Source organism: Theropithecus gelada, chromosome 3, assembly GCF_003255815.1.
Source record: "Theropithecus gelada isolate Dixy chromosome 3, Tgel_1.0, whole genome shotgun sequence".
Taxonomy (NCBI): Eukaryota; Metazoa; Chordata; class Mammalia; order Primates; family Cercopithecidae; genus Theropithecus; species Theropithecus gelada.
Genome location: NC_037670.1, coordinates 67,963,225 through 67,989,004, shown reverse-complemented (window position 1 = coordinate 67,989,004; position 25,780 = coordinate 67,963,225). Strand labels below are relative to the sequence as shown.

Here is a 25,780-nt window from a genome sequence, read left to right as displayed (position 1 = left end):
TTTTAGTAGAGACGGGGTTTCACCGCGTTAGCCAGGATGGTCTCGATCTCCTGACCTCGTGATCTGCCCGTCTCGGCCTCCCAAAGTGCTGGGAGTACAGGCGTGAGCCACCGCGCCTGGCCTTATTTGATATTTGACAGTCTTAAGAATATCTTTTTTTTTTTTTTTTTTTTTTGAGATGGAGTCTTGCTCTGTCGCCAGGCTGGAGTGCAGTAATGCAATCTCGGCTCACTGCAACGTCTGCCTCCCAGATTCAAGTGATTCTCCTGCATCAGCCTCCCAAGTAGCTGGGATTACAGGCATGCGCCACCATGCCAGGCCAATTTTTATATTTTTAATAGAAATGTGGTTTCGCCATGTTGACCAGGCTGGTCTCGAACTCCTGACCTCAGATGATCTGCCTGCCTCAGCCTCCCAAAGTGGTGGGATTACAGGCATGAGCCACTGCGCCTGGCCTTTTTTTTTTTTTTTTTTTTTTTTTTTTTTTTTGAGACGGAGTCTCGCTCTGTCGCCCAGGCTGGAGTGCAGTGGCGCGATCTCCGCTCACTGCAAGCTCCGCCTCCCGGGTTCACGCCATTCTCCTGCCTCAGCCTCCCGAGTAGCTGGGACTACAGGCGCCCGCTACCTCGCCCGGCTAGTTTTTTTATATTTTTGTAGTAGAGACGGGGTTTCACCGTGTTAGCCAGGATGGTCTCGATCTCCTGACCTCGTGATCCACCCGTCTCGGCCTCCCAAAGTGCTGGGATTACAGGCTTGAGCCACCGCGCCCGGCCCTTTTTTTTTTTTTTTTTTGAGATGGTCTCACTCTGTCACCCAGGCTGGAGTGCTGTGGCATGATCTTGGCTCAATGCAACCTTGCAACCTCTGCTTCCTGGGTTCAAGTGATTCTCCTACCTCATCCTCCTGAGTAGCCAGGACTATAGGCATGCACCACTGTGTCCGGCTAATGAAAAAAAATTTTTAAATATAGATGGAGTCTCAATATGTTGCCCAGGCTGGTCTTGAACTCCTGGCCTCAAGCCATCCTCCTGCCTCCGCCTCCGAAAGTGCTGGGATTACAGGAATGAGCCACCGCACCTGGCTGGGTGTTATACTTTGTTTTGGTAGATCAGTTTTTATCTTTGTCCTTACTCTTAGGGTAAACCTCTTAGTCCTAGAATGTACTTTTTACTCCTAAGATGTGGCCCTTGTGGGGTTTCAAATGGATAGCCTCAAGTGTTTAAGGTGCTTATTAAGCCCCTCTAACTTGGCGGGACTTGGATTCCAAACTCTTATCTACCCTGCAGCTAGGGAGAGCTAAAATCTCAGCTTTTTTTTTTTGAGACGGATCTTGCTGTGTCACCCAGGTTGGAGTGCAGTGGTGTGATTGTAGTTTACTGTGACCTTAAACTTCTGGGCTTAAGCAATTCTCCCACCTTAGCCTCCCGAGTAGCTAGGACTACAGGCATGCACTATCTGGCTAATTTTTATTTTTGTAGAAATGGGGTCTCACTATGTTGCCCAGGCTGGTTTCAAACTCCTGACCTCAAGTGATCTTCCTGCTTTGGCCGCCCAAAGTGCTGGGATTACAGTCATGAGCCCCTGCGCCCAGCCATCAACCCAGCTCCTTCAACCTTCACGCTATTGTGTCCTTTCTGGGCTTGTGGGAGTCTCACCCCTACTTACACAGTTCAGGGTTCAGCCAAAGATTTGAGGGGACCTTATACTCAGACTTTGGGTTCCTTTTTTAGTGGATTCCTCCTTTCCTATATTTCCTTCTCAATTTCCAGCTTCTTTAGCAGTCTTAAATCCTCCTTTAACCTGTCAGGCCAATAAAATTGCAGCTTTTTTTTCTCTGCTCCACTCCTCTCAGACTGGGGCGCACTCTCAGGAGTAGAGCAATATAAAAGTACATCTTGCCCAGTGATGTTCCCTTCTTTCAAGGGTCATATAAATTCCAAGCTTCTTTTTTATTTCTTGTTCGTCTCCAGTGTCTTTAGAAGATTGTTTTTCACATTTTATCTAGAGTTCGTAATCTCAGTCTGTGAGAGAGTTATTTTGATACAGTCTACTTCTCTCTTAAGGGAATAAGAACTTCTTTGGGTTTATTTTTTCTTGACAGTGTGTTTTGGAGCTCTTTCATTATAGATATATAGTTTCTTTATTCTTCTTTAGGGTGGAATGGCATTTTTATCTGTGGGCTACTATATTTAAACAGCAGCCCTCCTATGGACTTTTAGGTTGTCATTTTGCTTAACAAATAATGAAACAATTAATCTAACCTGTCATGTATGTAATGCATCTGTAGGATTAATTCCCGAAAATGCAATTGCTGGGAAAGCAAATGTGCATTTGTAATTTTAGTAGATGTTAACAAATTGTTCTCTATAGTAGAACCAAGGTTATTCTTTTTTTCTTTACCCACCTCTCAAGAGAACAGTTTTTATTCAGTGAAAGTGGTATTTGCTAAAAATTTTGAGTATTTTCCAAAATGAACTTGTTAGTTTTCTTACTAAAAAATACACTTATATCTCAGAAGAAAATAGCGAAATATATTATATGAAAAAAATCACACCCACTAGAAACAACTATTATTAGGGTCTTTCACGTTGCTTTCCTGTTTGTGTATGCTTTTCTGTGTTTGCAGTAATCATACAGTCTTTTTTCTTTTTTTTGAGACGGAGTCTGGCTCTGTTGCCCAGGCTGGAGTGCAGTGGTGCAATCTCGGCTCACTGCAAGCTCTGCCTCCCAGGTTCTCGCCATTCTCCTGCCTCAGCCTCCCGAGTAGCTGGGACTACAGGCGCCTGCCACAACGCCCGGCTAATTTTTTTGTATTTTTAGTAGAGACAGGGTTTCACCGTGTTAGCCAGGATGGTCTCAATCTCCTGACCTCGTGATCCGCCCACCTCAGCCTCCCAAAGTGCTGGGATTACAGGTGTAAGCCACCGCGCCGGGCCTTTCTTTTCTTTTTTCTTTTTTTTTGAGATGGAGTCTCACTCTGTCGCCCAGGCTGGAGTGCAGTGGCATAATCTCGGCTCTCTGCAACTCTTGCCTCCCGGGTTCACACCATTCTCCTGCCTCAGCCTCACGAGTAGCTGGGACTACAGGTGCCCACCACTGCGCCTGGCTAATTTTTTGTATTTTTAGTAGAGACGGGGTTTCACCGTGTTAGCCAGGATGGTCTCGATCTCCTGACCTCGTGATCTGCCCGCCTCACCCTCCCAAAGTGCTGGGATTACAGGCGTGAGCCACCGTGCCCGGCCTTTTCTTTAGAGTTTCCGGTAAATTGCTTTTCTTGTGCAGTGGTGCAATCTCGGCTCACTGCAACCTCTGCCTCCTGGCCTCAAGTGATTCTCCCGCCTCAGCCTCTCAAGTAGCTGGGATTATAGGTGCCCACTACCACGCCTGGCTAATTTTTGTATTTTTAGTAGAGACGGGGTTTCACCATGTTGGCCAGGTTGGTCTTGAACTCCGGAGCTCAAGTGATCCACCCACCTCGGCCTCCGACAGTGCTGGGATCACAGACATGGGCCACCGTGCCCTGCAAGTCTGGGCTTTTAGTGTACCCATCACCCAAAGAGTGTACATTGTACCCAGTAGGTAATTTTTCATCCCTCACCTCCCTCCCACTTTCTCGCTTTGTAAGTCTCCAGTGTCCATTATATCACTCTGTATGCCTTTGTGTACCCATAGTTTAGCTCCCACTTATAGGTGAGAACCATGCCCTGCCCAAACTTCTTTTTTTTAAATGTTCTAATAAAACTTTATTTACGGCTGAGCGAGGTGGCTCACGCCTGTAATCCCAGCACTTTGGGAGGCCAAGGTGGTGGATCACCTGAGGTCAGGAGTTCGAGACCAGCCTGGCCAACGTGGCGAAACCCCGTCTGTACTAAAAATACAAAAATTAGCCAGGTATGGTGGCGCGCATCTGTAATCCCAGTTACTTGGAAGCCTGAGGCAGGAGTATGGCTTAAACCTGGGAGGTGGAGGTTGCAGTGAGCCGAGATTGTGCCACTGCACTCCAGCCTGGGCGAGAGAGCGAGACTCCGTCTCAAAAGACAAAACTAACAACAACAAAAAAACACCAAAAAAACCCCCCAATTTATTTACAAAAACGAGGCTTGCCTGTGTGGTAGAGTTTACTCAGCTTTTTTCTAGAGAATGCCTTGTTATTATGAATGAGGTTCAGTTTTATTACAGCAGGCAGTGAGATTACTGGGACATCTTTTTTTGTTGTTGTTCTGTGCATCTTTATTTAGTCATTATTTTGATAGCTGTGTATCAGTTTTTTTTTTGTTTTTTGTTTTTTTTTTTGAGATGGAGTTTCGCTCTTGTTGCCCAGGCTGGAGTGCAATGGCGCAATCTCGGCTCATCACAACCTCTGCCTCCCAGGTTCAAGCAATTCTTCTGCCTTAGCCTCCCTAGTAGCTGGGATGACAGGCATGTGCCACCATGCCTGGCTAATTTTGTATTTGTAGTAGAGTCGGGGTTTCTCCATGCTGGTCAGGCTGGTCTCGAACTCCCGATCTCAGGTGATCCTCCCGCCTTGGCCTCCCAAAGTGCTGGGATTATAGGCATGAACCACCGTGCCCAGCCTCTGTATCAGTTTTGAATTTAGTTCTGGGTGTTTTCCTTACACCTAAAGTGTGGACTTTTTGGATTTCTGCTGAGTAGCCAGTTCAGCAAAGTCTCTTCAGCTGATTATAATGTTCAACAAAGCCTCTTCAGCTGATGATAACTTCTGGCATCACCATTCAGCAGTCAGTCAAACATTAAATGATTACCTATAGGCTTTGTGGAGTTTCATCTCTGCATGTCGAGGCCAGCCCTTAGTCAAGGCCCAAGAAACATGTTTTTATCATCAAGAACTTCTAGGCTCTTGGTTTACATAATGGAATCTTCTAGATTTTCCTTTGCTTGCTGAACACTGTCATTGTCACCCTGGGATTTCTTTTCTCTGCTTCCTGGGTTGGTTCCACCATTTCTTGGAGTCCACATCTTTTCCTCTCTTGGATCATCCTCCTTTTGCTGGGAGTATATCCTCTAGTATGTTTTTCAAAAGGGGGTTTTTAGGGTGTAAAGATCCCAAGGCACTGCAGGTGTGAAAATAACAATTCTGCACCTTGACTGACAGTTTGGTTTTAAATTAACTTCCAGATTTAAATTAATTTCCCCACAGAATTTTAAAGGGATTACCATATTCCCATTTATCGTGATACATCTGATGCTGATCTGAGTCTTACTGCTTTTAAAGATACTTTTTTTTTTTTTTTGCATTTTCTTATTGGAAACTTTTAAGATTCTCTTGAAATTCTGCAGTTTTATGAAGATGAGTCTAAGTGTTTAGGATTTGTCTCTTACATTCAGCCTACTTGTTACTGTGCTTTTTCTGTCCATAAAATTGAGTTCATCATTGTTGTCTTCTGATATTTGTGTCCCTCTTTGATTCTGCCCGCTTTTATTCTCCTCTTAAGAAACTGTTAGACTTGGGCCGGGCGCGGTGGCTCAAGCCTGTAATCCCAGCACTGGGAGGCCGAGACGGGCGGATCACGAGGTCAGGAGATCGAGACCATCCTGGCTAACATGGTGAAACCCCGTCTCCACTAAAAAATACAAAAAAAAAAAAAACTAGCCGGGCGAGGTGGCGGGCACCTGTAGTCCCAGCTACTCGGGAGGCTGAGGCAGGAGAATGGCATAAACCCGGGAGGCGGAGCTTGCAGTGAGCTAAGATCCGGCCACTGCACTCCAGCCTGGGCGACAGAGCGAGACTCCGTCTCAAAAAAAAAAAAAAAAAAAAAAGAAACTGTTGGACTTGATGGACCTGGCTTCTGTGGCCTTTAATTTTTCTCACATTAAACTTTTTGCCTTTTCGCTTTGTTCTAGGACAGGGTTGGCAAACTTCATGTAAAGGACCAGATAATAAATATTTTAGGCTGTGTGAGCCAAGGGGCAAAATTGAGGCCATTAAGTAGGTACTTATATAAGAGAGAAAGCACATTTTCATAAATTTTTTATTGATGAAATTCAAGGCATAATAATTGAGTACAATTTTTTGTAATGTGGTTCTACTACTGAGAATGGAATTCTTTTTGGGGGCTAACATTTTGCTTAATCAGGGTTCAAAGTTGGTGATTACCTTTATCGAATTGGTGGCAAATGTTCATCTGTAAAACATTTGCAGCTGTGGCCATCAGCAGCAGGCAGGCATTGGCCAACCCCACAGTTCTCCTTCGTGTAATTCTTTGGGCTCTCAGCTATGTCCTTGTTATTATTCTATGAATTTTTTATTTTGGCAGTCATATTTGAAATTTCTAAGATATCTTTCTTGTTCTCTGTTCTCTCTTTTTCTTTTTTTTTTTGAGACGGAGTTTCACTCTTGTTGCCCACACTGGAGTGCAGTGGCACGATCTTGGCTCACCTCAGCCTCCACCTTCTGGGTTCAGGTGATTCTCATGCTTCAGCCTCCCGAATAGCTAGGATTACAGGCATGTGCCATCATGCCCGGCTAATTTTGTGTTTTTAGTAGAGACGGGATTTCTCCATGTTGGTCAGGCTGGTCTTGAACTCCCGACCTCAGGTGATCTGCCCACCTCAGCCTTCCAAAGTGCTGGGATTACAGGCGTGAACCACCACGCCCGGCCGTTTTTTCTTTTTCATGGCTGTCTAGTCTTATTTTATGGATGCAATTCTTCTCAAGTGTCTCTAAGTATACTAGCTAGAATGTAGGTTCCTGTGCCTGTCTTTTCCCCTTTGCTCTTTGGCTTTTCTCTATCATGCTGGCCGTGGGGATCACAGTGTGAGGAAAGGTTGGGGTTGACTAGTGTTCAGAGCATGTGGGTTTTCTTTTTAGTCATGTTTGTTTCCCTGGAACCCTTCCCCTTTGCAGTAGCCAAAATAGAGGTGAGGCTGCTCAGCTGAGTGGCACCTCTTTCTGTATCTCACTCCTGGTTTGCTTTTTCCCTTTGAGCCTGCCTGAAGGTCAGGTTCAGCTGGTTCTGCCCTGTATAGGCAACTTTTAGAAAGGAGCAGTCTGAAATTGTGACTCTACTCTGGTTTTTAAAGACAGAAAGTGACAGTCCAGTTAATACTGGATATTGATTCGAATCTAGTTCTAATGCTGCTTTTCCAACTTTATGACAGTTTCTACATCTGTGGTATATGGAATAATAATTGAAGCACTAAATTATTATTCTGAAACAATCTTTTCAGAATCAAGAAATATTAAACTTTATTTGTTACAGGTTAATGAAATAGAATCATGCGAAAGTACCATTTTTATAGCCAGAACACTGTTGAAAATCAACACTTTGATTTGGTTCAACCTAATATTTAAAAAATTGTAATTGTTATGTTTATTTATTGATCTGTGAATATAGTCACTCTAACCAGAATTTTTTTTGTTTTTTGAGATGGAGTCTCACTCTGTCACCCAGGCTAGAGTGCAATGGCGCTTTCTTGGCTCACTGCAACCTCTACCTCCCAGGTTCAAGTGATTCTCCTGCCTCAGCCTCCCAAGTAGCTGGGATAACAGGCGCCCACCACCACGCCCAGCTAGTTTTTCTATTTTTAGTAGAAACGGGGTTTCACCGTGTTGGCCAGGCTGGTCTTGAACTTCTTACCTCAGGTGATTCACCTGCCTCGGCCTCCTAAAGTGCTGGGATTATAGCAGACATGAGCCACCGCACCCGGCCAACCAGAATATTTAATTAAGTAGCCTTCCCTATTGGCAAACCATTCTGGAATTTTCAGAGTTCTAAGAGCCTTCACCAGCAACAGATCCAACTTCTTCTTTTCTAGATTAGGAAATTTGCCTTAAAGAAGTGAGGTTGCCCAGAGGCGCCCTGTTTAGTTTCAAAGTGCTGCTGACTCAAACTCATGAGTCCTGGAGGCAGGTAGAGGCACCTGTAGGCTGAGGACCCGTAGAGCCCAGTGTACCCTGCCCAAGCCCCATCTGGGAATGGAGTTATCTCTGTGAAGATCTTGCTGCCTTTGAGCAAGCACTGCAAACAGGGTGGCTGGAACAGCCTTGTCGCGTGTTTCCACCCTTCGTATGAGGCGGGTACCGTGGGTCTTCACCAGCAGCACGGCCTGTTGTCTCCAGGAAAGGGTAGCCCCTCACAGTGCTTTCTGTCTGCTTGTTTAGCTTTGGCATTCGAATGTGCAGAATGGTGGACTTTCAAATTAATGTCCTTCCGTTGACTGCAGAGTTTCTGCTGGAAATGCAGGGAGGCTGCCTGTGGGGTTCGCGTGCTGTGGGGAGTAGGGAAAATGAGCTGATTTACTTTGTGTCTTTTTGTACATGCAGACTGTTTGGATTTTGCCAACAGTTTCTGGGTGCTGCCTGCTTTTTAAACTTTTAAAACATTGTAAACAGCTTCAGTGGCTTTGCAGAAGGAAGCTGTGGTTTCTGGTCTTCCTGTTCAGTCATGTTTTTTTCAGAGGGAGGGCTAACATCTGGCCATATTTTTCAACAAATTCAGAAGTGAATAGAGAATGCATAGTAGCTGTCGGCAGAGGAGGAGGAACCAGAATCTCTCCAAAGAAATTCCTCAAACAGAATTTCACACGGGGTATTCCATGGAGAATGAGGTAGGTGCAAGTCCAGTGTGGAAAGCGCCGTTTAGAATGATGGTGTGAGTCCCTTGTGGGTGGCTTTCATGGCTGCTTCCCAGGGCTTGCCCATTGTGAGCTAGGGTGGCCCGGTCTCCATGACCCCTGCTTTGGGAGGATGGGGTGGAGGGTTCATTTGTTGGCTTCCTGATCTGAGACCCTGTGGCAAGGGGCGTGTATGGAGGAGAAACGCCGTCTCTTCCAGGTGGGGTGTATAGGTTGTTGCATTCATCCATCTTGACTCAAGGAAGAAGCCACAGGATTTACATCTTCCAGGGAGAAGTAATTTTCCTATGGATTTGTGGTCAGTTGGGACCCAAGAGCTTGGTTGAAAAATTATACAGGGAGATGGTCAAGCAAGAGAGCACCCAAAACTGAAATTCCATCCACAAAACCTGCAACATGAGTGGGGTGCTGCTTAAGACCCCACCAGCATGGATCCTGGCCACCCCCAGTGTGGCCTCCTGTGGGCACTAAGGTGCCTGTGTTTTTCTCACTGAAGCAAACAGGCAGTAGTGGGCAGAGCTATGGTTCCCCTTGAAATTCGCTCTGTCGGCCGGATGCAGTGGCTTACGCCTGTAATCCCAGCACTTTGGGAGGTCGAGGTGGGCGGATCAGGAGGTCAGGGGATCAAAACCATCCTGGCTAACATGGTGAAACCCCGTCTCTACTAAAAATACAAAAAATTTGGCCGGGCGCGGTGGCTCAAGCCTGTAATCCCAGCACTGGGAGGCCGAGACGGGCGGATCACGAGGTCAGGAGATCGAGACCATCCTGGCTAACACGGTGAAACCCCGTCTCTACTAAAAAATACAAAAAACTAGCCGGGCGAGGTGGTGGGCGCCTGTAGTCCCAGCTACTCGGGAGGCTGAGTTAGGAGAATGGCGTAAACCTGGGAGGCGGAGCTTGCAGTGAGCTAAGATCCGGCCACTGCACCCCAGCCTGGGCGACAGAGCAAGACTCCGTCTCAAAAAAAAAAAAAAAATTGCCAGGTGTGGTGGCACACACCTGTAATCCCAGCTACTCAGGAGGCTGAGGCAGGAGAATCACTTGAACCCGGGAGGTGGAGGTTGCAGTCAGCCGAGATTGCACACTGCACTCCAGCCTAGGCAACAGAGTGAAACTGCATCTCAAAAAAAAAAAAAAAAGAAATTAGCTGTGTCCTGAGATGCGGGTGCACACCGACTGTGTCATACTCATCATTTAGGCCTCTCCAGCACTGAGGAAAGGTCCTTTTTCCATTGGTAAGCACCAAAGCACTAAAAAAAAAAAAAAAAAAAAAAAAAAAAATGCTAATCTGTCAACTGGCACTGCAGGGAGTGCTGGAAGTTTGTTGAAATTCAGATAGGCAGGGCTGCAATGTGAGTGTCCACAGAGGAGTTCTTTGTCATGGAGCTTGTAGGAGGGGATTTGTTGTAGTGCCTCTGATGTGCACCTTAGGCAGTGTGATTTCTGAGGGATGGCAGATGTCACTCTGGGACTATAGCCTCTCACTGTCCAGCTGGACAGAATCATCGCTCCAGGTTCCACTGTCTTTTCAGACCCGGGCACTGAGTTTGGTGCCTCTTCCAGTCATTTTCCCTCATTCCTGCTGTGGCTGTGCAGTTGCAGTTTGTCTGTCTCCCTCTTTAGACTAGGGGTTCCCTGGGGGCAGGGACGGTGGCTCCTACAGCTCCAGTGTCTGGCGCATGTGAATACTCATGAGATGTGCTGAATGTTGGCCTTAAGGATACCTAGGCCTTTTTATAATATTTTAAACATCTTTGTTCAGAGGGAGTTTTGTTTTATTAGATAAAACCCACCTTGTGGTTTAGTCATAAGGATTAAATAATTTGCATAAACGAAAATGCCTGAACCCTGTAGCAGAGACATGCTGGGTACTGCTCAGTGTGACTAAGTGTTCTTCCCTTTCTTCCTTCATAGACTTCTTAGCACTTTCTCCAGAGTAATACTGAGCTCAGTGTTTTGCATGGAGAACACAGCTAGAAGGTATAGTCATAAAATTTACTTTGGTCCCCAAGTAGAGGCCACTGTTTCATGAGTCTGTGTTTGCTGGTTCTTTTAGTGGATTCATTTCTCCTTGTAAATTAATAAACAGGTGCCCTGACTTATAAGTTAGTTTCTGAGAATTTATTGGGTAGACCCAGTTACTCCAGATCCTGTTCACCCAAGTGAGCTGATAATGTTGAGCCTCAGATCTAACAAAACTCAAGACCCGCCATTGGCACCTGAGGGCCAGCCTTGCCCAGAGCCTGAGCCTTGGCTTTGTGTGAGGAGGGCATTCTCACAAGCTAAGCCCTAGTAGGCCAGATTTAGTTTTAGTTTTTTAACTTAGAAGTACATTTTAGGTTTCCAACTTTAAGAGTTGTTTTAAGCTTAAGACATAAACTTTGCAAGAATTTGTAAGGATCTAGGGATCTTCCAGAGTGAGTTTAGAAAGTTCTGTACAGTTATCTGAGGTGGCATATATTCCGTATCGATGTCTTTGCACAGCGCTGCATGGTGACTCAGAGCCCTGTGTTCCCTCCTCCTGGCTCCGTGCTGTGGATTCTGGCAGGTCCCTTCAACCCTCACAACCTCAGTTTCTTCAGGAGAGACTTAGGCTGGGATAGACCCCACACCTCACCTTGGTGCTGGGACTCCACTCATGGAAGAGAAATAGCACTTAGCCTGGTTTCCTTCTGGGGACTGAACTGGTCCTTTGGTCTCTGAGGTTCAAAGGTGATGAGATCATTTGGTGGTGATGAACAGGCGTACTCAATAAAATACATGTTGAATGGAAGAATGGTTGCCTAGGCTAATCCCACCTTTTAAATTCTATAGTACATCTATAGTACATTCTAGTGAGTTAAAGAACCCATGATGATTTACTGGAATCCTGATTCTGTACATTAAAAATATTCTAAACCATTTAATTATTTCCCTCCTTCTTTCCAGACAGGATCTCACTCTGTTGCCTAGGCTGAGTGCAGTGGTGTGATCACAACTCACTGCAGCCTGAACCTCCCAAACTCAAGTGATCCTCCCATCTCAGCCTCCTGCGTACCTGGAACTACAGGCTAATTTTTAGTATTTTTTAGAGACAGTTCTTGCTATGTTGTCCAGGCTGGTCTTGAACTCCTGGCCTCAAGTGATCCTCTTGCCTTGGCCTCCCAAAGTGTTGGAATTACAGGTGTGAGCCACTGTGCCTGCCCTCAATTTATTTTATTTTGCTTTTTCTTGAGACGGAGCCTTGCTCTGTCACCCAGGCTGGAGTGCAGTGGCGTGATCTTGGCTTACTGCAACTGCCACCTCCCAGGTTCAAGCAATTCTCCTGCCTCAGCCTCCTGAGTAGCTGGGACTACAGGTGTGCGCCACCATGCCTAGCTAATTTTTGTATTTTTAGTGGAGACAGAGTTTCACCATGTTGACCAGGGTGGTCTCAAACTTCTGACCCCAGGTGACCCACCCGCCTCAGCCTCCCAAAGTGCTGTGATTACAGGCGTGAGTCACTGCGCCTGGCCTCAATTATTTTTTAACTAGAACTTTCCTTTATATTTATTTTCCTTCTTTTTTTAGTTTTAAAAGAGACAGGGCCTTGCCGAGGTACAGTGACTTACACCTGTAATCCCAGCACTTTGGAAGGCCGAGATGGGTAGATCACTTGAGGTCAGGAGTTTGAGACCAGCCTGGCCAACATGGTGAAACCCTATCTCTATAAAAATACAAAAATTAGCCAGGTGTGGTGGTGTGCACCTGTAATCCCAGATAATCGGGAGACAGAGGCGGGAGAATCGCTTGAGCCTGGGAGGTGAGGTGGAGGTTGCACTGAGCCAAGATCATGCGCCACTATACTCCAGCCTGGGCTGTATAGTGAGACTCCATGTTTAAAAAAAAAAAAAAAAAAAAGAGGGCCTTGCTCAGTCACTTAGGCTGGAGTGCAGTGGGCAGTCATAGCCCACTGCAGCCGTGAGCTCCTGGATTCAAGCAATTCTCTCACGCCAGTCTTTCAGGTAGCTAGGACTACAGACGTATGCCACCATGCTCAGCTTTTTTCTTTTTAATTAATAATTATTATTTGTTTTGAGATGGTCTGGCTCTGTCACTCAGGCTAGAGTGCAGTGGTGCGATCACAGCTCAAGTGATCTTCCAGGCTCAAGTGATCCTCCCACTTTAGCCTCCTGAGTAACTGTGACTACAGGTGTGTGCCACCACGTCCTGCTAATTTTTGTATTCTAATTTTTGTATTTTTTTTTTAAAGATGAAGTCTCACCCTGTTGCCCAGGCTGGTCTCAAACTCCTGACTCTAGTGATCCTCCCGTCTTGGCCTCCCAAAGTGTTGGGATTACAGGCATGAACCACTGCGCCCAGCCATCAGCTTAAATTTTGTATTCAAAAGCAACTTCTTTTCCAAAAATCTAAGGTGGCTTCTTGTTCGGAGAGCTCTCCCCCAGCACCGGCTGTCCCTCCTACCACCCCCTGCAGCTAGAGCTGAGCAAACACTACCTCTGAAAAGCCCCATCATCCTCAGTGGGAACAGCACCTACCCTGCATTCTGTGCTGAATGGGTAGGAGTGGCAGAGGGAGGCTGCAGCAGATGTGCAAGGATGCATTTCTTTACTTAATAGTGTTAATATCCCGCTTTCTAGGAAGGCTTACCCATCAATTAAAATTATTTGAGACATTAAAAAAAGAAACTTGTGATAGCTGCTGTTGAAGACTAAGGACTAGGGCCAGAGAGATGCCTGCCTCCAAGTAGTCCTCAGAATCTGCTTGTTAAACTGTTCGTGATTTGGAGGCCCAGGTAGAAGGGCCAGGTTCCTCTGAAGCACCTTGGCCTGCCCTATCTTTGGTGTTCCGGGGTCACCCTCCTCTGCTAGCCTGTGAGCAGTCAGATGGCTGTATCTCCTGCTCATTACCTCTCCTTGTCTCTGCTGCTCAGAACAGCAGCTTTAAGAACAGAGTGGCTGAGCCCTAAGTGTACCTCTGGAGCATCCTATGTGTCTTCAGCATTGATTGGCTGTTTTTGCTGTGGATTTAATTTCAGTTACTTTACTCTGGTCTTACTACTTCTGCTTGACTGTGACATCGTTGAGGGCAGGGGCTGTGTCACCTCTAACCAAAGGGCCTCCCCGGATGCCTAGCCTGGTCCAAGTGTTCCATCAAGAGTCATTACCAGCATTTATTGCTGTCCAATCTGTGCAAGCTCCATGCTGGCTGCTGGGTAAGAGCCAAGGGCAGCCAGGCACAATGGCTCATGCCTGTAATCCCAGCACTTTGGGAGGCTGAGGCGGGTGGATCACCTGAGGTCGGGAGTTTGAGACCGGCCTGGCCAACATGGTGAAACCCCGTCTCTACTAAAAATACAAAAATTAGCCAGACATGAAAATTAGCCAGGCATGGTGGCGGGTGCCTGTAATCCCAGCTACTCCGGAGGCTGAGGCAGGAGAATTGCTTGAACCAGGGAGGCAGAAGTTGCAGTGAGCCAAGATCACGCCACTGCACTCCATCCAGCCTGGGTGACAAGAGCAAAACTCTGTCTCAAAAAAAAAAAAAAAAAAAAAAAAAAATAGCAAATGCCAGAGGAGGACAGAGCTGGGCTCAATGTAGCGAAGAACTGATGCTTGGACAATAAGAGGCATCTACAGAGGGCCGTCCTGGTTTCCTTGCCCTGCAAGAGTTCCTACTGTTTCTCACTGCCTAACTGCAGAGGATCTCTTTTTACGGGTGGGACTGTGGGACGGGGGGGCCCCAGGGTCCTTCCCAGTGCAGACTATAATTCTGTGTGGAGACTATAATTTTATGACCTGTACATCAACATTAAAATAACAGTGTAGGTTGCATGAGGTTTGAGGGACCTGTTGATTTGGTGTGGGCTTCTTGGTTAGAGGTTGATCTTGGCAAATCTCCTGTCTCAGAGTTGGTTTCCTGTTGCTCCCATAGGTAGGATAGTAACTAGTTTGGCTAACAGACATCTTTGAGAAGAGCCAACAAATGGAGCCAGACTGCTTGCCCGCACTGTCAGATTCAGAGCTCAGTCACTGTCCATGACACAGCTAGTTATCATTTAGGAATGAGCTTTGGGGGCTAGCAGGCAGAAATGGTTTAGGGACAGCCATTTTCCTGTGGCTGATGTGAGATTATCCATGTCTGTGGAGATGCAAGCTTCTGAAAAGCTGGGCTCATGGGCCACATGCCTCTGTATTTCCATAACCTCCAGGCCAGGGTCTTGCACATCATAGGGCCTGGGAGAATAAGTGAGTGGTCAAGCATACACATTTGAAAAGTAATTCATGTGCCATCTGGTCACCTGGGGATGCCAGCAGAGAGGAAATCACAGGCAAGCAAAGCCTGGTGTGCTTTTAGTGAGGCTAGAGAAACATGATTTTTTGCATGGCTAAAATTGCACCACTAAATTTTAAGGGCCATTTTTAACTTACAGTTTACCATGATTTCTTGGCTGACAAATCATAGGTGACCATTTCCCACCATTCTCCCATGAGAACCCCACACTGCAAACTACCTGTCATACCCAAACTTGTCCTGGGGCTCAAAGCTTGTCAGGGATTAAGGAGAATGAAGCCTGAAAGTGCCTCAGGGACATCCTGTCTTCACTGCTGTCATAGAGCCAGGGCCTGGGCAGCACAAGGCCATATGCTTTCTGAGCCCAGGCCAGTCCCAGCAAGCTCTCCTGGAAACACTTTTTCTTTTTCCTTTTCTTTTCTTTTTTTTTTTTTTTTTTTTGAAACGGAGTTTGGCTCTTGTTGCCCAGGCTGGAGTACAATGGTGCAATCTCAGCTCACTGCAACCTCTGCCTCCCGGATTCAAGGGATTCTTCTGTCTTAGCCTCTTGAGTAGCTGGGATTACAGTTACCTGCCACTACGCCCAGCTAATTTTTGGTATTTTAAGTAGAGATGGCATTTCACCATCTTGGCCAGGCTGGTCTCAAACTCCTGACCTCAAGTGATCTGCCAGCCTTGGCCTCCCAAAGTGCTGGGATTGTAGGCCTGAGCCACCATGCTTGGCCTTTTTTTTTTATTTTTGAGATGAAGTTTCACTCTCATTGCCCAGGCTAGAGTGCAGTGGCACAATCTCAGCTCACTGCAACCTCCGCTTCTCTGGTTCAAGCGATTCTCCTGTCTCAGCCTCCGGAGTAGCTGGGATTACAGGCGCCTGCCACCACAACTAATTTTTGGTATTTTTAGTAGAAATGGAGTTTCACCATCTTGGCCAGGCTGGTCTCGAACTCCTGACCTCAAGTGATCTGCCTCCTCACCCTCCCAAAGTGCTGGGATTACAGGTGTGAGCCACCGCACCCAGCTTCTGGAAGCACTTTTTTTTTTTTTTTTTTTTTTTTTTTGAGACGGAGTCTCGCGCTGTGTCACCCAGGCTGGAGTGCAGTGGCGCGATCTCGGCTCACTGCAAGCTCCGCCTCCCAGGTTCAGGCCATTCTCCTGCCTCAGCCTCCGAGTAGCTGGGACTACAGGCGCCCGCCACCACGCCCGGCTAGTTTTTTTTGTATTTTTAGTAGAGACAGGGTTTCACCATGTTAGCCAGGATGGTCTCGATCTCCTGACCTCGTGATCCGCCCGCCTCGGCCTCCCAAAGTGCTGGGATTACAGGCTTGAGCCACCGCGCCCGGCCCTGGAAGCACTTTTTAAAAAGTTTTTATTTTTCTTGAGACAAGGTCTCACTCTGTTGCCCAGGCTGGAGTGCAGTGGCATGATCACAACTCACTGCAGCCTTGACCTACTGAGCTCAAGCAACCTCCTGCCTCAGCCTCCCAAGTAGCTGGTACTACATGCATGAACCACCATAGCTGGCTAATTTTTGTAGTTTTTATAGAGATGGGGTCCCACCAGGTTGCCCGGGCTGGTCTCGAACCCCTAAGCTCAACAGTCCACCCACCTTGGCCTCCCAAAAGTGCTGGGATTATAGGCGTGAGCCACTGCACCCAGCCTGGGAGCACTTTCTGTCACCTCTGTGGTTCATCTTAGAGAGGATCATCTTGTAAGGATATTGGCGATCTTAATTTTTTGTGCTTTTGTATTTTGCCTCAGTTTAAGTGTAATTAGCAGGAAGCAGAAAATATTCATCCTTTTCAAAAAATATTTAAAAATTCAAATATTAAAAATATATACAAAGAAAAGTAAACGAAGCTACTGTATATATCATCTGGCTCCAACTGTTACCAACTCTGAGGACCTTTAGTCATCCTTACTCCATACTCTTCCCCCACCACAGGTTGTGCTGAACAGCAGAGAATGGGACCTGGGAGGGGGCCTATTCCAGGTCAAAGGGGAGACTTCTCCTGATCAACGGGGGACTACTCTGGGTCTATGAGAGGACTAGTTCAGGTAGATGGGGGACTATTCCGGGTCAATGGGGAACCACTCTGGGTCAAGGGAAGACTATTCCAGGTCAGGTGAGGGGAGCTATTCCAGGTGAAGAAGGCAGATGCAGGGCTGGGTCCAGTCAGCCCAAGTGAGGGAGGAAGCATTTTAGCAGATTATAGGGCTTTAAGCCTGGGTCACAGGTATGTCCCCTGTTGGGGGCATGAATATAGAGCTTAGGCTGGGATACTGCTCCAACTTTATTATCTAGTCTGTGGTCATGATGTGTAGGAGACAGTCTGATTATATATATATATATATAGACAACAATGGAAGAAGAGATGAATTTTAACTTATTGTCAAGGTAAATACAGTCATAAAATTAACTGCTGTATATTTTGTTTGTTCACAACATATCAGACATGTGCTCAGAGCCTTTATGTAGATTATTGTATTGATTGCCTGTGGCACTTCTCTAAGGATTGTTAGCCTGTTGTGCAGATGGTGAGAGTTTGCTTAGTAAGTGGTGCAGCCCAACGCATGCCGGAGCAGAGGTCATGCCTAAGACCTGAAGAATATCTGTATTTACTGGCAGAAGAAAGAGAGCTGGCAAAGGGTACATGAGATGCAGGAAACACAGGGGACAGAGTGACAGAGGTGTGGTGGCAGCATTAGTGCACTTCTCTGGAAGCAAGACTTTGTTGTGTTTTTTGTTTTTGTTTTTGTTGAAAGAGCCTCCTGATTCCATATCTGTTTTAGTGGGTGAATGCAATAAAAACCTAGCTCTGAAAGGGTGAAATAAAGAAGGGTAAGGAGGAAGCTGAGGAACAGAAAGCTCAGCCTTGGCTGTCAGGAGACAGCAGGGTCAGGAAAAATGTTGGGTTTTGCTTTTTGAGGATTTGTTTTCTTTGGGGTGGCCTTTGCTTGTTTATTTTTTCCCCCTAATTCTGGAGAGCTGAGTGTGATGGTGGTGGGGAGGGGCTCATACAGGGCAGGGTCCAACCCCAACCTCGTTAGGGAGGCAGCTGCAGGGCCTGCTGGGAGCCACTGGTTGACTGATTTCTGCCTTTGTCAGGAGTGGTTACTGAACAGTGTAGTCCTGGGCTGTGATTGTCCATCTGTGAAACTGGTTTTGAGGAGGTGTCCTTATAGGACCACAGGTTCTGCTATACCATTTTATATTGGATTTGGCATATGGGTGAATTTCCCATATGCTGGAGAGAGACAGAAATGAGAACTTTTAATGAAAGTTTGGTGATTTATTGTATATATGTTTTGTTTGTTTCTGTGTTTGGTGATAAGGGGGGTCTGAGCTGGGAATACTGTGGAGGTTTTGGCTGCCATCTGTGCATGGGGTCACCCCATCCTGGCAGGCACCTGCAGAAGGAGTGTTGTCATCTCTTCCTGCATTTCCTCTGTTGAGAGTTATGGAGAAGACAGTGGGGAATAAGTTCTCACTCTTAGTCACGGCTCTGGTTTTTGCAGGCCTGTGTGGTGTTTCCTTGCTGCGGCTGCACATCAGTGTCTCGTTTTCTCAGGTTTATGTTCCTTTGGGTGACTGTAGATGGGGATTGTAGCATGATCTTTCAGCACGATTTGGGTTTGCTTCGCCCCCCAGCCCCCCAACCCGGCGCCATTGTCAAAGGTGGTGATGAAAAGCTTTCTTATGGAGTTACTGTGAAGGAAGTGATAGGTCTTTTCCTGGGTTGTGCAGGTGAGGCTTGCTGTAATCCTCTCTTGCTCTCTCACTCATTCTCACGCTTTAAGGTGACTTTGATTGCAGGATTAGCCTTCAGAACCCTCATAAGATGCTGGATAGGGTGTGAGGTCATCAAAGTTAGGGGCTGGCCAGCTGCTGATCAGAGCTTCTCCCCTGCAACTTTTTTTTTTTTTTTTGAGACAGTATCTTGCTCTGTTGCCCAGGCTGGAGTGCAGTGGCATCTCGGCTCACTGCAACCTTCGCCTCCCGGGTTCAAGCAGTTCTTCTGTCTCAGCCATCCGAGGAGCTGGGATTACAGACATGTGCCACCACACCTGGCTAATTTTTGTATTTTTAGTAGAGACAGGGTTTCATCATGTTGGCCAGGCTGGTCTCGAACTCCTGACCTTAAGTGATGTGCCTCCCTCAGCCTCCCAAAGTGCTAGGATTACAGGCATGAGCCACCGTGCCCGGCCTGGTTTCTCCCTTGTTGATCTGCATTGGAGCTCATCACGCTCAGTGTCCCCACTTGGAGTCATGAAGTCCCCATTGGGGAAGGAATTGCATTAAAAACATGTGCCCCATTAAGCCATTAAGAAATGTGCTTCTGTAGAATGTGGTCAGCCTTGGCTGTTGAGATGCTTAACTTGTTGATGCCAGCACTGACCACACCTTCCACCTGCCTTCCCAGAGTTCTCAGAGATGAAGGGTCCAGCTGAACTGGAAAGAGTTGGAATGATGTTATGTTTTATCTTCTGTGGGGAATCTCCCCCTTCTGTCATTGTCTTGCCAGATAAGGTTACCTGCCTTCTGTGTGTTGTACGAACAGGTGAAGAACAGGGCCCCTCCACGCCAGAGGCTGCATGGCAGCCCAGCCGCACCCTGCCGGCCTGCGTGTTGGCTGGGGTCCCTCAGGCTTGTGTGCTGTTGGTACCTTTCTCACCAGTCTGGCAGTCAGTGATCCCTGATCCTTGTTGCATGGGGACTATGGTAGTAGTTTTGGCTACTTCTGTTTGTTAACCATAGGTACAACACAAAGCATTTGTAAATAATGAACTCCAATCATTGCCATTTCTGCCTGCAGCCTGGAATTGTCTCGCCATTTAAACGAGTATTCCTAAAAGGTGAAAAGAGTAGAGATAAGAAAGCCCATGAGAAGGTGACAGAGAGGCGCCCTCTGCACACTGTGGTGTTGTCATTGCCTGAGCGCATCGAGCCAGACAGACTGCTGAGCGACTATATTGAGAAGGAGGTAAAGGTAAGTCGTCATGGGCCACAGGATATGCCTGCCAAACGACAGTGACGGTCATGCTTGTATCCACCAGACACTCTTGAGTTTATAAGACACAGCCACACAAACACCTTAGTAGTTGATTATCCTACCCATTGTCTTGTCCATGGTGATAAATTTAATAATTGGATAACTGAAAACCCAGATTCTGTCTGCTGACCCCAGTTTGTTTTTTTCTGTAGTAGCAATGCCACCTTCTTTCTCTTGAAGGCTTGGCTGTGTGGGTAGTATGTGCTGCTCCACCATAAAGAGGGTTCAAGAGCTGGGAGAAAACTCACATCTCCTGGAGTTTGCAGTTGAAAAGAGTTACCTGGTCAAGGCCATGACCTTGCAGGTCTAACAGTCACTGCCTAGAATTCAGAGCATGTGTTTGAGACTCATCATTGGGTCTCATTTGGCCTGAGGCCAAAATACTGTGCATAAACCATGTGATGTGCATAAGTTGATTTTTAATCCCTCCCCTAAAATGAAAGTAAATGAATAAAAAGGTATAAAGCCATGAGGTCAGAGGGAATAGGAAAGGAGACAACAGTGGATGAGGTGGTCCATAAACATGGAAGAAGAAAACTGCTGAGGGTGAGATAACTGAGTTAGAGCTAACGCAGCCAGACCCGAGTTCCTGCAGAGGATACGGAGTCCAGGGGGCTCAGGAGGGGCATGGGGCAGTGCAGATGTCCATGGGAGGGATTTCCACTCTCACCTGGCCCAGCCAGATGATTAACTCACCCCCACCCACTGGAAGATGGGGCTTTGGACATACAGAAACCTGATACGGGGGCAGGTGGGGAGAGACCAACACAGAAGATAAGGAAGTCAAGTCAAAGCCTGTATGTGGAATGGAGAGAATTCCCAACTCCTTTTTCTTTCAAGCTTCTAGAATGCCTTCAACCCAGGCCTTTCCAACAAAGGAATTCTTGGAAGGGTGCTCACTGGAGAAGTTGAGCAGCCCATACTGGCCCTTGGGGTTACCCATCCAACCAGCCTGAATAAACTCCAACAGTCAGGACTCCCGCCAGGCATCCGGTGTCTGTCAGCTTTTTGGAGCCTCATTTCAAACATAGGCAGCTGAGTATAAGTACACATTTGAGGACAACTTTCAACCTCAAGGCAGAACTCAAGACAAATACACAAAATAAACATGAATAAACAGCAACAATGCAGAAAATAGGGGAAGAAATTTAAAAGTATATAATATTTTCAGAAAGAGAAGAGGAAATATTGTTGACAGTGACAACAGGATTCTACTTTTAAATAAATAAAAGGTGAGAGGAAGAGCTTCTGGAATTAAAACTGTGTTAATTAGGCCGGGTGCGGTGGCTCACGCCTGTAATCCCAGCACTTTAGGAGGCCGAGGTGTGCGGATTACTTGAGGTCAGGAGTTCGAGACCAGCCTGGCCAACATGGAGAAATCCCATGTCTACTAAAAATACAAAAATTAGTTGGGTGTGGTGGCAGGCACCTGTAATACCAGGTACTTGGGAGGCTGAGGCAGGAGAATCACTTGAACCTGGGAGGCGGAGGTTGCAGTGAGCCAAGATCATACCACTGCATTCCAGCTTGGGTGAAAGAGTAAGACTCTGTGTCAAAAAAAAAAAAAAAAGCAAAACAACTAGGTTATTTATGTATCTTTAAAAAATCCAATAGAGGTGTTGAAAGATAAAAGTAAAAAAAGGTCCCAGAAAGAATATTCAAAAGACAAAGAAGGTTAATAAACAAAAGATGAGACAGAGAAATGAAATTAGATGATCAATTCAGGAAGTCCAACATCTGACTCCCAGGAATAAAGAATGAAGGGAAGAGTGAGAAGAAGTTATTAAGACAGTAAAGGAAGAATATTTTGAAGAATTGACTGATGGACATGACTCCCCCCATTGAAAGGATCCTGTCATGATGACTAGACAGGTCTGTAAAACCTCAACTCACAGAAGCTGGTTCTTAGAAGTTACCAGAGGATGTGCTGCATCAAAATATAAGGGGAGGCTGGGCGAGGTGGCTCACGCTTGTAATCCCAGCACTTTGGGAGGCCAAGGGTGGGGCAGATCAGATGAGGCCAGGAGTTTGAGACCAGCCTGGCCAACATGGCGAAACCCTGTCTCTATTTAAAATGCCAGAAAAATTAGCCGGGTGTGGTGGCACATGCCTGTAATTCCAGCTACTTGGGAGGCTGAGGTACGAGAATCGCTTGAACCCGGGAGGCGGAGGTTGCAGTGAGCCAAGATGGCACCACTGTACTCCAGCCTGGGCAACGGCATGAGACACAGTCTTCAGAAACAAAATCAAACAAAACACAAGGGCAAACCAAGAAGAGGAAAACATGGATTCATAGCCCAAGGGGTCTGCCAGGGAAAGGAACAAAGATAATTCCCAGGATAACAGGAAAACAAAGTCCTAGGAAAATAAGAAACAGGCCACAGAAGCTCTGGGATAAGTAAGTATAGACTATATGTTTGGGTAGAATAACGTATTGAGAAGTTGTTGAAGAAATAGAATAGTACATAGAAAACGAAGCAAATGGAGGTGTGGAGGAATTGATAATAAATCATTAAAAATGAAAACTTAAAGGTTGGAGACTCCTGTTTCTGGGAAGATGAAGTAGACATTCTTTTCCCTATTCTTCTAGTTAAGTGCACCTAAAATCTAAAATTCTTGGACACTAGATGCAGTAACATAAGAACACTCTGAAAGGTAGAGAGAAGGCAGACCACCCAGGACCCAGAAAACGACCCAGTAGTGATTTCTTCAGGTTGTCTTTTTGCCTCATGTAGCCCAGACTATGAGCTGAAGAAGCTGGCAACCCGGAAACACCAACAGGTACAGACAGAACCCCCTGCAAAAGTCAGCTCCTTCTCACCAAAGGACCAGGAAAGGGGCAGCCTAGCACAAGACAGAAAATATTTAGACAACTGCTCAGTGCCAACCAAACATGACAGAAAGAACTGTGGTCCTACCTCTGTGCCTGCTAGCAAAGGCTAAGTGAGAGCCACTTATTCCTCCAGAGAAAGTTGAATACGGAGGGACCATGGACTTTTATCCTTGTTGGGCAGTAACAAACGCCTAAGGAACCTTGTGTGGTTCTGGAGTGTTAGTGGAGACCACATTGGGTGGGGCAGTAATGAGGCCCTCCTTTTCCTCCCAACCAGTGGGAAGAATCAGTGGAAGCCACATGGGGAACCAGAACTCTTATCATACCCAGCAGTAACGAGGAAGGAGCCCTCCACGCAGGATGGCAAGTAGGGAATCCGACCTTTGACCCCTACTTGGTGGTAAAAAGGTGGTGTTGCCGAGAGCCGTGGCCCATGCCTGTAATCCCAGCACTTTGGGAGGCTGAAGCGGACAGATCACGAGGTCAGGAGTTCAAGACCAGCCTGACCAACTTGGTGAAACCCCATCTCTCCTAAAAATACAAAAATTAGCTGGTTGTGGTGGCACATGCCTATAATCTCAGGAGGCTGAGACAGGACTATTGCTTGACTCCGGAAGGTGGAGGTTGCAGTGAGCCGAGATCTCACCACTGAACTCCAGCCTGGGTAACAGAACGAGACTCTATCTCAAAAAAAAAAAAAAAAAAAAGGTGCCGTTCCCTTCCCTTCTGAGGGTCTAGGTTAAATTTTCTAACATTTGTATTGTTGAAGTCCTGAAAAGAGAGGAGAAAGAGGGAAGGGCTGAAAAGCTTTTCAAAGATCTTACAGGTTGAAACGTTTGGCAAAGGGCAAACTTAAAAGATTCAGAAAGCTGAGCAAATGCCAAACAAGATGAAGAAATCCACTACTGAAGTCCATCATAGTAGAATTTCTGAAAAGTAAAGACAACAACAAAAAATCTTGAAAGTGGCAAGAAAGAAACACTTTACTCATAGGGGAAAATGGAAAGACAGCAGATTTCTTGTTACGCATAGTGAGGACCAGTGGCACAACATTCTTCAAGTTCTGAGAGACCCTGAGAATCAAAAGGATAATGAGAGAACACAAGCAACTCCACACACAAACAGTGGGCCAAAAAATAGACCAATTCCTTGAAAAGCACAAACTCCTCCCACAGGCATCCAATATGAAATAGATCATTTGAATACCCCTATAATTATTAAAGAAATTCAGTATCTAATTTGAAAACTCCCATTTAAAAAAATCTTCAGACCCAGATGGTTTCACTGGAGAATTCTATCAAACATTTAAAGAATTAACGTCAATTCTACATACTCTTTCAGAAAAACAGAAAGGGAGGGAACTCTTTTCTTCTCCCTCTCCCCTCTCCCCCTCCCCTCTTCTCTTTTCTCTTCTTTTTTTTTTTTTCTTGGGATAGGGTCTCTCTCTGTTGCCCAGGTTAGAGTGCAGTGGCATCGTCTTGGCTCACTGCAGCCTCGACCTTCCAAGCTCAAGCAGCCCTTCCAATTTGTAGAGATGAAGTCTCACTGTGTTGACCAGGCTGTCTTGAACTCCTAGACTCAAGCAGTCCTCCCACCTCAGCCTCCCAAAGTCCTGGGAATATAGGCCTGAACCAGTGCACTTGGCTGGGAATATTTTCTGATTCGTTTTGTAAGGGCAGTATTGCCCTGATATCAAAACCAAACAAAAAACAGTGCAAAATTAAAAGAAATAACAGACACCAATACAAACATAAAATTCCTTAGGAAAATATTAGGTAACATACTCAGCAATATAGAAAAAGAATTATACCTACTGTGGCTGTGAGAATAAACAACAAAAAAGAATTATACACCATGAACAAGTGGAGTTTATTCTAAGGATGCAAGGCTGGCTTGATACTTGAAAATGTAATCCATCAGCAGGAGAATCACTTGAACCCAAGGAGGCAGAGGTTGCAGTGAGCTGGGATTGCACCAGTGCACTCTAGCCTGGGTGATGGGGCAAGACTCCATCCCCCCCAAAAAAAAAATTGTGGAGAAATTTTAATTAACAGTTCTTCAAATATTTAACTTTATTTTTTTCTTTCCTTCTAGGGCTCCCATTAATCACATGTTGATATTTTATTTATTTTATTTTTCATGCCCTTCTCTCATTTTTCCTGTTCTTTACTCTTCCCAGTGCTTTCTGGGAATGTTTCAAACCACTCTCCATCTTATGAATTCATTCATCAACTGTATTCATTCAACCCTGAATTAAATTGTTTGTTTCTACTATATCTGATTGGTCCTTTTTTATAACTCCTGGTCCCTATTTGTTTCCAGTGCCCTCCTACATGCCCTTGAGAATATTTATTAGGATTATTGTAAATTCTTGTTTAATTAGTTGTTTAGTTTGTGATATGCGTTTCCAGTGCTTAGGTCTGTATTCCACAGATCTCTCTTTATTTTTTCCATTCCCTCCAGAGTATCAGCTATAGTTTTTTGTTTTGTTTTGTTTTGTTTTGGGACGGAGTCTCGCTCTGTCGCCCAGGCTGGAGTGCAGTGGCGCAGGCCCCGCTGACTGCAAGCTCTACCTCCCGTGTTCATGCCATTCTCCTGCTTCAGCCTCCTGACTGGCTGGGACTGCAGAGGCCCACCACACCCAGCTAATTTTTTTATATTTTTAGTAGAGACGGGGTTTCACCGTGTTGGTCAGGGTGGTCTCGATCTCTTGACCTTGTGATCCTCCCGCCTCGACTTCCCAAGGTGCTGGGATTACAGGCGTAAGCTACCATGCCCGGCCCAGCTATAGTTTTTATATTACATTCTGAGTTCCATCAATAGCCCACTTGCTTTTGAGGCATCTCCAGGATGAGATTCAAAGGAGGGAAAACCCAATTGTGTAAGTTCCCCATCTTGACTTTTGACTTCCCTACAGCATAAACTATACTTACGGTCCTCAAGATTTAGCCCAATTTGACTGGGCTGTCTTTTTATGTTCAGTAGAATTAGACTACATCACAGAACCTCCAAACATTTTCTACTA

General features: G+C 46.0%; 1 protein-coding gene across 6 annotated transcripts in view; it reads left to right on the top strand.

The window, feature by feature from the left end:
- The window catches only part of CCM2 (CCM2 scaffold protein), a 74,463-nt gene that overhangs the window by 18,863 nt on the left and 29,820 nt on the right, over positions 1-25,780 (top strand). For 3 of the 6 annotated variants that reach the window (XM_025379699.1, XM_025379696.1, XM_025379694.1), the window contains exon 2: positions 19,686-19,859. The exons of 2 other annotated variants lie outside the window; for them this stretch is intronic. In XM_025379699.1, coding sequence (XP_025235484.1) covers positions 19,686-19,859 — 174 coding nt within the window. Of the gene's footprint in view, positions 1-7,347; positions 8,569-19,685; positions 19,860-25,780 lie in introns of those variants that run through there. One more of the 6 variants, XM_025379695.1, reaches the window with a different exon arrangement.